Source organism: Hemicordylus capensis, chromosome 11, assembly GCF_027244095.1.
Source record: "Hemicordylus capensis ecotype Gifberg chromosome 11, rHemCap1.1.pri, whole genome shotgun sequence".
In the NCBI taxonomy this organism is placed as follows: domain Eukaryota; kingdom Metazoa; phylum Chordata; class Lepidosauria; order Squamata; family Cordylidae; genus Hemicordylus; species Hemicordylus capensis.
Window position 1 is genome coordinate 15678744 of NC_069667.1, and position 11175 is coordinate 15689918.

An 11175-nucleotide genomic window follows, 5' to 3' on the forward strand; every position below is an offset into this window, starting at 1 on the left:
TCCAGTTGGTGTGCATCCAGCTGTGGGAAAGAAATGGAAGTGCTGTCCATGCCCTTCCTGTGATGGGTAGTAGTTTGACATGAACCTTGCCCCCTGAAAGGAAACTCCAGGCAAGAACTGTAAAATCAGCTTTAATACTGTGCCTGCTTTGGTACAGTGATGTGAGGCAGGTGCCCAGAGAAGCCCTGGCATTCTCCCCGCCCCCCCCCCCCCCCGCTAAAGGAGAGCAGCAACCCTGGCACAGAGTTGCTCTCTCTTGCAGGATTTCTGCAGTCCCCGCCCTACACCCCCCCCCCCCGACAAAATGGGGAAAGTGACACCTTCCCCGTAGAGCTTGTTCAAAGGCATAGGGGCCCTGCCAGTGGTGGTGGTGGGGGGCAACAGCCCTGGCCGGGGAGTCAGACCATTGCAACTATTTGCCTTTGAAGCTCACGACAGACCCAGGAGAGCAAACAGCAGGAGAAGATTCAGGCACCTTTTTTTTTTTTTTTTTGCAAATCATTTAATCACATTTAAAGCACCTGGCCCAAAGTTCATGCTCCTATGATGTGGGGCGGGGGGGGGGAGGAAGAGCAGTAGCCCTCAGCTCTGCACCACAACTCCCCCCGCCCCCACCGCCCCATATGTACAGCAAGGCAATGGCCATTCTATTCCCAGAGAATGCATTAAGCTTATTAAATAATGTTAATCTTAACAATTTGATTCTCCTTGACTTTGGGGGTGGGGGGAGGCCTTAGAGAGCAAAAGGTCCCAGGCCAGAGGGGAGGGTGGAAGGGCCTCTCCAAGTTATATCTGGAGCTTCTTAGCCCGGGAGAGACTGCCCAAGTCTTTAAAAGTTCAGCACAATGGTCACCACGGGATCTGCAGACGACCCACTGTATCCCGCCAGGTGTCCATCGCTTCGGGGCTCCAGTGCATTCCAGCCCAAAGCACACCCTGCAGAAGTTCTGCAACTGGCCACTTACCAGAAAACCCACAGAGACTGTGCCTCTCCGGGCTGCATTCAGGAGCAAATGGGATGGCCAAGACCAGTAGGATGCGACACTGGGGTGTGTGTGGGGGGGGGGAGCCCGAGGCTTTGTGCATGAGGTTGGAGGGTGGCTTCACTCAGGAGGGCAGGCCCAGCCAGTCCACAGCAGCCCACTAAGAGGCCTCTGCCGCCCCCCCGCATTGGGCCTGGTCTACGGAGGCCAAAGCGACACCCCGCAGTCCTGAGACCCTTAGCAGGCGGAGCAGCGGTCACCCTTCTCCTGCAGGCCAGAGTTTCGTCGGAGAATGTCCTTGAGGGAGCTGTCCTGCTCCGTCAGCAGCTGGTTGATTTCATTCTGCTTGTACTCGGAGGAGAGCTTGTGGCCCAGGAAAGAGCCCTTCCCTGAGGAGGGGTTGGGGTTATGCTGGCCGCGGCGGGAACAAGCCCGGGCCAGCAGGAAGACCAGTTCGGAGATGTTGAGGATGATGCAGATGCCCGAGGTAGTCAGCATGAAGACGGTGAAGATGGTCTTCTCGGTGGGCCGGGAGATGAAGCAGTCAACTGTGTTGGGGCAGGGGTAGGCGTCGCACTTGACCAGTCGGATCATCTGGTAGCCGGGGTAGATCAAGTAGAAGATGTACATGAAGGCGCCTTCAAAGATAATGCGGAAGATCACGCTGGAGACGTAGGTCCACCACAGCGAGCCCGAAATGCGGATCTTGTGCTTCTTGACCTCCTCCAAGTGCTTGGCGTCTGCGTGGCCCGTCATCACCAAGAACTTCTTCTCCTGGTGCTGCTGGTAGGCCACATGCATGGCCACCAGCAGTGCCGGCGTGGTCACCAGGATCAGCTGCAGGGCCCACAGGCGGATGTGGGAGATGGGGAAGAAGTGGTCGTAGCAGACGTTCTTGCAGCCGGGCTGCTGCGTGTTACAGGTGAAGGAGGCCTGCTCATCTCCCCAGACACTTTCGGCAGCTACCACTAGCACCATGATCCGGAAGATGAACACCACCGAGAGCCAGATGCGGCCGATGGCGGTAGAGTGGCGGTTGACTCCGATCACGATGGAGTAGAAGCCCTCCCACTTCATGGTTCCTCACTCCTGCAAGGAAAGGGCAGAGTCTGCTCAGAGCAGGCAGGCAGGCAGGGGAAAAGGAAAGGGGGAGGCCGCATGCTGCTAGGAGGAGGGCACAGAAGAGGAGACCTAGTGGAGCAGGCCTATCATCATCTAGTCTAGCAACCTGCTTCCAAAAGTAACCTGCCAAGCAAGTCCAGGCTGCCCAAAGCAGAGCTTAGGAACGTAGGAAGCTCTCAGGAGCAGAGCTGGTCTTGTGGTAAAGGTAAAGTGTGCCGCTGAGTCTGTGTCGACTCCTGGCGCCCACAGAGCCCTGTGGTTGTTTTCGGTAGAATACAGGAGGGTTTCACTATTGCTATCTTCCAGACAGTATGAGACAATGCCTTTCAGCATCTTCCTCTATCACTGCTATAGGTACCAGTGGGGATTCAAACTGGCAATCTCTGGCTTGCTAATCCAGTCATTTCCTTGCTGCGCCATTAGGTGGCTTCCGGTCTTGTGGCAGCAAGCCTGAATTGTCCCCTTTGCTAAGCAGGGTCTGCCCTGGTTTGCATTTGAATGAGACGTACATGTATGAGCACCGTCAGGCTTCCAGTTCCCTCCCTGGCATCTCTAGACAGCACAGAGAGATTCCTCTGCCAGTCTGTGTAGACAATACTGAGCTAGATGGACCCATGGTCTGACTCAGTATAAGGACGCTTAGGAACACTGGAAGCTGCCTTATACTGAGTCAGACCCTTGGTCGATCTCGTTCAGTACTGTCTACACTGACTGGCTCTTCAAGGTTTCATAGGCAGGAGTCTTTTCCCAGCCCTCCCTGGAGATGCTGCCAGGGATTGAACCCGGGGCCTTCTGCATTCAAAGCCGATGTTCTGTCACTGAGCTTACGCCCTCACCCACCCCTTTAGTGACCAGTGTCGTGCTGCCCTTCACACCCAGGTTATTCAGTAATTGGGTCCCTCCCTCCCTCCCTCCCTCCCACCCCCTTGGTTTCCAACGCATCCGCTTTTGCCTCTTGACTTTGGCACACCAAACTGTTCTTGGGAAATGTTCCGACCCTTCCAGGTCATGACTTAAATCATCTTTGCAAGCAGTGCGAAGTGTGCCGTTCCGGCCCAGACACCTCTCCCGTCTTCAACACAAGCACTGAGGACGGACAGACGAGGACCCCATGAACTCCTGCTGGACCTCTGGAACAAGCCGACGGTGGTGTGTGAAGGGGTTCTCCACCTGCCGCTGAACTGGGGCCAAAACAGCAGGCAGGGGGCCACTTTAGGGGGTGGGACTGTCGCTCTCAGGGGTTGAGCCCCTGCCCCCCCCCCACCTAATTCCTGGCGACATCTACAGGGAGGGCTGGGGAAGCCCCTCCTCTGTCCAGAACCCTGGAGAGCCGCTTGCTGTCTCAGCAGGTAACCGGGAGCTCAATGGCCCGGTGCCGGACAAGGCCACTTCAGACACTTCACCTGCTCTCTTTGGCAGCTGCTCCACCCAGGAGCTCATTGGTGTGGAGCTGGTGATTGTTCTCCAGGCCGCCCCCTCCCTCTGGGCGTCTCCCTGTTCTGCTACTTCAGACAGCAACCGGGAACATTTAACTGTGAAACCTACAGCTGCATCTTGCCAGCCTCCCACTATCTGCCCAGGGAGCAGCTCCGGGAACATGTCTCCCTATTCTTTCTCTCTCTCGCCACCTCCCACTGTTGCTACGAGGGGCACGTGCCACCCAGAAGAGCAGGGCGCTCACTGGAGGGCCTGAATTCCACAGCGGGCAAAGCAGGGATGCTGCTGGACCCCCTTGCCGGGCAGGAGGGGCCCACTCAGCCCTTCCCAGGAGAGACGAGAGAACAGCATGTTGTAAGACAGTCCTGCTCTGCTGCGGCACGAACCAACTGCAGCCAAGGCCACGGTGGCAGGGGAGGATGGGAGTTGTAGTCCAACAACATCTGGGGACCCGAGTTTGAGAAGCCCTGAGCGGATCTCATGAACCCTGACTCCTGGGATCTGCCTGCCCAACCACTCCCTGAATGGGGCCCTCCTTTGTACTGTGTGGAGGGGGGAGAGAGAGAGCGCCCACATAGGCCAGGCCAGATACTTTTCTTTCCCAAACAGAGCTTCTGTACTCAGAGACACACCAAGCTCCAGGAAAGGATGAGCTGTCACTGCCCACTGCCCTCCCCCTCTGCAAGAATGAGATCTCATGCCCCAAGCCCAGGAGAGCTGGTCTTGTGGTCGCAAGCATGACTTGTCCCCTTAGCCAAGCAGGGTCTGCCTTGGTTGCATTTGAACGGGAAGAGCATCTAAGTTCCAAGCTCCCTCCCTGGCAGCATCTCCAAGAGAGGGCGGAGAGAGATGCCTGCCTGCAACCTTGGAGAAGCCGCTGCCAGTCTGGGTAGACAATAGTGAGCGAGATGGACCAAGGGTCTGACTCAGTATATGGCCGCTTCCTATGTTTCGAACACAGCCCCAGAGCAAGTGAGTGCAGTGGCTCAGACGCAGCCAGGCAGATCCCACGGAGCCCTTTGACCTCGGTGAAGTCCCCAAGCGGCCACACTTAGGAGCACAGAAAAGCTGCCTTGTTCCAAGTCAGAGCAGGGGGTCCACCAAGCCTGGCGGTCGCTCCTCCCGGGTTTCAGAGAGCATCTTTTCCAGCCTGACCTGGAAATGCCACCAGGGACTGAACCTGGGACCCTCTGCATGCACGCAGAGGCTCTGCCACTGAGCTTCAGCTCCATCCCCGCTGGTCAGCCTCACCGCCCTCCCTCTCTGCAAGAATGCGGTCTCCTGCTAACCTACCCTTCACGTTTCTCCTAAGGTTTTTTTAAATGCAAGGGTCCTAGGAAGCCAGTTCCACAGCCTCTGGGGGTCTCTGCATCCCCACTGACGGAGGCCGGAATGGCTGCTTTCTTCCATCACGGCCCTGCAAGGCTAAATGAGCAGCTCAAAGCAGGCCCCCCCTCCCCGATACTGGACCACAGCCAGGCCACCATCTCCCACCACCACCACCACCACAGCCAATCAACTCAGAGACAGAGCATGATCACCCCACCCCCACTGCTGGAGACCCACATCTAAATGGGTACCAAGTCATCCCGGCTCTTCCAAAGCGCTAGGCTAAGCCAGGTCCCACATCCAGGGTGATACCTTGCTGTGGGGAACGGGTGCTCCTTCCCAAGGCAGCCGCGGCTCCCTCTACAGGCTCATGCCTCTTTCCGCTGACTGTGCCCAGCGCCGGGGAGTCATATGCTGCTTTATAAACTCGTTTGCATACAATGAGGCCTTTATCGGCCCCCAAACAACACACTTTAGAATTCAGACCGACTGCCCGGACTTCCGCCCACCCTTGCCAAACAAAGTGTCTGTGTACGGCATTCCAGCCTGCACCACCACCTGGGCCCAGGCCAGGCGCTGCTGGACCCAACACGGTGCCCTCTCCCCCCCCCCATGGAAGGCCAGGCTTTGTGGCAAACAGGGCCCTGGACTTTGCCGGCGGGTGGGTGGGTGGGGGCTCTTCCGGGGCACCTGGCCGGCCTGTGGCTGAGTCCCTGCGTCCACCTTTGGCCTTTCCCCTGGGCGGGGGGGGGGAAGCAGGAGCGGAGATTCTCTCTCCCACCCCCAGGGCCACATGCGCCAGGGTGCAGATGCCAGCTGCCTCGGCCGTGACGACCTCTGGCGTCAGCTGTGCCGTGTCATTCCGCAAGAAGGCCGGCAGTGTGCGTCTCCTTCCGGGGTGCGGAGCAGAGTCAGTGCCGGAGCCCAGTGCCAAGCCTGGGCTGATTACAAAAGGGCCCTCAGTTCTTCCAGGCAGGAAGGCTGACCCGTTCCAGTGCATCCTTTCTCCCCTTTACACACACACACACACACACACACACACACACACACACTCTCCCCACTCTCTCTTCTCTGCAGCACAAACGCAAAGCACAGAGCTGTCACCCAGTGCCCAGAAAGCAGGAGGCAGAGGTGTTCATTTTGGAACAAACAAACTCCTGATGAGAGACTCACAGGCACCCGTAAGAACATAACAATGGCCCTGCTGGATCAGGCCCAAGGCCCATCTAGTCCAGCATCCTGTTTCACATAGTGGCCACTGGAAGCCACAGGCAAGAGCTGAGGGCACCCTGCTCTCTCCTACTGTTACGCCCCCTGCAACTGGTATTCGGAGGCATCCTGCCTCTGAGGCTGGAGGTGGCCTATAGCACTCAGACTAGTAGCCATTGATAGACCTCTCCTCCATGAAGTGATCCAGAACCCTCTTAAAGTCATCCAGGTTGTTGGCTGTCACCACATCTTGTGGCAGAGAATTCCACAAGTTGATTATGCATTGTGCGAAAAAGTACTTCCGTTTGTTGGCCCTGAATTTCCTGGCAATCAATTTCTCCTGGTTCTAGTGTTCTGTGAGAAGGAGAAGAATTGATCTCTCTCTCCACGTTCTCCACCCCATGCATGATTTTATAGACCTCTATCATGTCTCCCCACAGTCGTCTTTTTTCTAAAGCCCCAGGTGTTGTAGTCTTGCCTCATAAGAAAGGTGCTCCAGGCTCCCGATAATCTTGGTTGCCCTCTTCTGCACCTTTCCCAGTTCTACAATGTTCTCCTTTAGGTGTGACCAGAATTGTACGCAGTACTCCAGGTGTGGCCACACCCTCATTTTGTATAAGGGCATTCTAATATGAGCAGTTTTATTTTCAACCCCCTTCCTAATGATCCCTGGAACTGGGATCATGGAACTGGCCTTTTTCACAGCTGCTGCACATTGTGTCAGAGAAGGTTCCATCTCCGCTTGGCCAGATGGAAATGGTGGAAGGATGCTTGGGCAGTCCAAGGCTGCAAAAGGTGAGTCGCTTCTGGGCCAAGAGCTTCCCAATGCAGGCTCATGGGCAGGAACAGGGCAGAGGGTGGCTCTCAAAGTCAGAATGTGGCTAGAAACAGTACAGCGGAGAAAGCACCACAGCAGTTAGAGAGTTTAGCTCCCCAGCCCCAGGTCCCCCTGCTCGGAACAGCAGAAGCGATTTAGCCAGAGTGTAATGGTTCATCCAGGGAGTAGGCAGGCTGGCAGGCAGAGGTAACGATTAAGCCAGTCCAAACAGTCCAAAGAAGGGTCAAGGTCTGGCAGGAGCAAAGGTCCCCAGGCCCCTACAGCCTCTTCTTGCTCATGCCAAGGAAGTGGCAGCCCCTTTACAGCCAGTGGGGACCATGTTGGCATTGGTAGGGAACACTCCCAAGGGGCTGAGCCTTGGGAGGACATTTACCAACATTTGGAAGTTGCTTTTCTACCCAAATAAAGGGCCCTCAGGACAGTGCAAATGGAACACCAGTACAACAGAAAAAAGTCGCCGCCAGGTACAATAATCCAAAAGCTGTTTTAATGGTGCCACTTGATCTGTGTGCCTGTCTCTGGCTTTCCGAACTGCTTTAAGGGTGCCTTTGTTTATTGTACTGATGGAAGCTACCTTGAGCAACATAATCGGAAAGGTAGGATAGCCACCTCTTAAAGGAAAAGCAACCAGACAAATAGAACACTGGAGCAGCACATCACATCCAGGAGGAGGCCAGGTTTAAAAACCAGAACAGCGTGCAAGGAGGAGGAGATGGATTTGCCCATGATGAAGAAGAAGAATACGAATATTTTTATACCGCTTTTCAACAGAAGTTCCCAAAGCAGTTTCCATAGATATAAATAAATAAATAAAATGGCTCCCTGTCCCTAAAGGGCTCACAATCTAAGAAAAGAGCTCTGACTAGCTGAGCGGAGAGTAAAAAAAAGGGGCCAGACAAGCCACCCAGGAAGTTTGCAGTCCAGGAGCTGCGGCTTAGAAGGCCAAGTGCCCTGAGCATGAATCAGGGCCTCTCCCCAAGGGGGGTCAGAGGGAGAGCATTTTTATTCATTTATACCCATCTTTCTATATCCAGAGTTACTCTGGATAGCCCACGGGGGCCTAAAACACAACCCTAAAGTGACAAACTTCAAGGAGGGAAGACAATAGGAATGATTTAAAAGGACTCTAGACCTTTAAAGACACCTGGAGAAATAAGTAAGTTTCCAGAGCTCCTCAAAAAGCAGGCAGTGAAGGAGCCAGGTCACTCTGTCTCTGGGGAAATCCCGTTTTCTTTCGTCTCTTTTGGCATTTCCTTCAGAAGGAAAAGATGTCCCTGAGAATTTTAGACTGTGAGCCATTTGGGGACAGGGAGCCATTTTATTTACGTATATTTATGTACGTATCTGGGAATGTTTGTTGAAAAGCGGTATATAAATATTTATTGCATTCGTAAGCCCCACCCTTGGGAAGTCGCCCCACAGGCCGGGGGACTCCACTAAAAAGGCCCCGTTCCTCATACCCGCACACCTGCTTGATGTCAGGGGTGGAGAGGGAGGCCTCAGACGGAGAGTGAAATCGCAGGCAGCTTTCACCCCGGCCCAGCCCGCTGCAAACAGGCCTGGCCCAACCAGGGCAGGAGCTCAGGGGTGTGGGTGCACAGGCGGAGAGAGTGGCCAGCCTGCATCATGGCAACCCCTTGGCCTAAAGAGGCATTTACTTAGTGGGAGAGGACCAGGGTGGGCCGAGAGTTGGCCTCCGCCTGACGCCACAGCTCAGCGCTGACAACAGTGAGGGTGGCAGCACCCTTCGGAGGCAGAGGAGGGAGCATGAGAGGCAGGGCAGGGAGGAGGAACCAGAGAGGCTGTCGGGAGAGAGCTGGGGTGCTGTTCTGCCTCAGGATGCAAAGATGACCTCGCCTCTGGCATTTCCCCACCACGACCACAGCAAAGCTCAACCTGATCCAGGCTGCAGCCTCTACCCACAGGGGGCCTGGACCCCCAAGGCAGGCGAGGAGCATTCGGCATGGCTTTTCCTCTGCGGAGGGAAAGCAGGAGGCAAGCCAGGAGGAAAGTGAAAACGTGGGGGAGGGATTGTCTTTTCAGGAAAGACCGTTTTCACGTCCCCAGGCACACTTCCCCAGAGCTTGTCATGCCCGTTCAGGACAAAGCACATTCTGAGCCTAAGAAAGCTGAACTGTGCAATTCAATAACATATCTGCGTATTTTAAAAAAATTCTATGGGGAGAGGCCAGGAGCGATCCAAAGCACTGTAGCCTCTGCTACGGGAAATCCCATCAGCCCCTGAAGCAGGCCAGTCTGTGCCCTTCTGGTGTCTGAACCAGAGTACCAAACGGCATGCCTCACTTTTATTTTCCTCGATTAATACCCCCCCCTTCCCCTTGCAAACCTTGCTTTTTCTATTGGGAAGGAAAATGCAAGAGCTGTGTGGGGCCATGTAGCCTGCCTTCCTCTACAGATCATCCATGGGAGGAGGGCTCTGTTGGGCTGCCCCCCGCCCCACTCTGAAGCAGCCTATTTCACCATGCTCTGTCCCAAAGCCCAGCCTCTAAGGCTCTTCCACTTCTAGCTGTTCAACCCACCCCCCATAAGGGCTAGAAACATGATTTTCCTGGTTTAATTTCTCTTAAATTAAAGTGGAGTTTCTCCATTTGCTAAATTCTGCATCCAACTTTACAGCCAGTGCCTGTGTAGAAATGCAGAGCACATACAGCGTGACGCTAGAACAAGACAGGACGGAACCTCCTTACTGGAGGGCTGGCCCTGCTGCCTTAAAATGTCTAGAGCTGAAAAGAAACCTATTCAGAACTGGAATTCTAGACAGAAATAGCACAGCATACATCAAAACTCAAGACAGGAGAAACACTGGGTTTCAAGTGCCCTGGTTTGGCCTATTCAAGTTTTGAGATCTCATCATGAACTGTGCAGTCTAGATTTGGGACTTTGCGAGGACACACTCTTAGAAATCCCAGCGCGGGCCTGGAGAATAGACCCTGTGCATCCGCAAAGCCGGACGGAGTCCCTGCTGCCAGCCCCTTCCTCCCCTCCACACTCACCTGGGGCAGAAGCCAGGTGAGTCAAGCAGCCAGCCTCCAGCATAACCAGAAGGCTGCAGCCAGCTCAGCGGAGACCTTTATACCCGAGGGCAGTCCTGCCCCCTGCCTCCTCCTCCTCTCCACCCAGGGAAATGCAAACGGAGGGAGGAGAGACGCTGCCCACCCTGATCTGCACCAGGAGCCACGGAGCCACAGTGGGAGAGGACCAGGGTGGGAGCCCAGAGAGCTCCTTGGACACCTCCCCCCCCCACAGAGTCGGGGCACCGACTTGTGAGGCGTCCCACCCAACTCTGCCAGCCCCAGCACTGACTGACTGACTGACTGACCCCTGTCCCCACACTGTGCCCAAGGGATACCATCGGTGCCCACCTTCCCCTGGGCCAGCAATGCCCAGTCCAGAACTCCTTGGAGTTTTCCTGGTGCCCAAGCACAGAAGGGAAAGAGAAGAAGAGGACGGCCAGCAGCCAGGTGGGTGGCCTCGATGAGGACAGCCATGAATGCACCACTGAGAGACCTGAAAGGCCAAGGTGAAGACCGATCATCCTGGAGAGAATCGATCTAGGTGGTCGCTAAAAGTCGACACCGACTTGACGGCACTTCAGTCAACCAACCTAAGCCCCACAAGCAGATTTGCAAGACGGAGGCATCAGTCGCAATGTGTCTCCAGAGCCTTCCCACCTCTCGCTGAAGTAGACTCTGTAAACATTAACTTGTGTACCTGGACGTCCCATTCCAAGGTCCCATCCCAGGAATGACACAAACAGCTGTGAAGCAACCTGAAAGTCACAGGCTCAGCAGCAGCAGCAAGGCCTCTGAACGGCACTCACCGCTGGAACTGGGCACCCAAGGCACGGATACGAGTCCTCCCAGAGTCTTGGCCAGCGTCCTACAACCTTGCCGTCTTCCCCCTGGCATCCAGGTCCTGGGCACAGACGGAACCAGATCACCTAATAACCGATAGCAAAGCAGACGGCCAGCCTGTGTGCCACGCGTCTGTTGGCCAACCCTGAATCAGTCTCCTGCTGGCAATAAGCCCAGCACCTTCTCTGAATGCCAAGGAAAAGCTCCGGGACAATCAACACATTGAGGACAGCATGCCTCCTGAGCATGTGCAGAGTCCACATGTGGGGAAAGCAGGGCAGAGCTCCCAGCCAGCCTTCAGCACCAACATGCTCCGTTTTGAGGAACCACTCACCCATCCACCGCCCCACTCTTACATGGGGCAAGGGAGATGTTTTAATCA

The 11175-nt window shown here is 55.4% G+C and overlaps 1 protein-coding gene across 3 annotated transcripts; it reads right to left on the reverse strand.

Annotated features, from left to right (window-relative positions):
* Positions 1 to 476: 476 nt before the first annotated feature.
* Positions 477 to 10853, reverse strand: GJB1 (gap junction protein beta 1). Of its 3 annotated transcripts, none has more exons than XM_053273318.1 (2): positions 10760 to 10853; positions 477 to 2072 (listed from the first exon to the last, which is right to left on the reverse strand). In XM_053273318.1, exon 2 carries the CDS (start codon positions 2058 to 2060, stop codon positions 1221 to 1223), a length of 840 nt encoding a protein of 279 aa, XP_053129293.1. In that variant the 5' UTR covers positions 2061 to 2072; positions 10760 to 10853; the 3' UTR covers positions 477 to 1220. The 3 variants fall into 3 exon arrangements, with proteins under 3 accessions (XP_053129293.1, XP_053129290.1, XP_053129292.1); XM_053273315.1 differs by lacking the exon at positions 10760 to 10853 and adding an exon at positions 9933 to 9975; XM_053273317.1 differs by lacking the exon at positions 10760 to 10853 and adding an exon at positions 5184 to 5283.
* Positions 10854 to 11175: the final 322 nt, after the last annotated feature.

Coding starts and splice junctions, on each gene's coding strand:
- GJB1 (XM_053273318.1), bottom strand. CDS start 2,060: ATGAAGTGGGAGGGCTTCTACTCCATCGTGATCGGAGTCAACCGCCAC.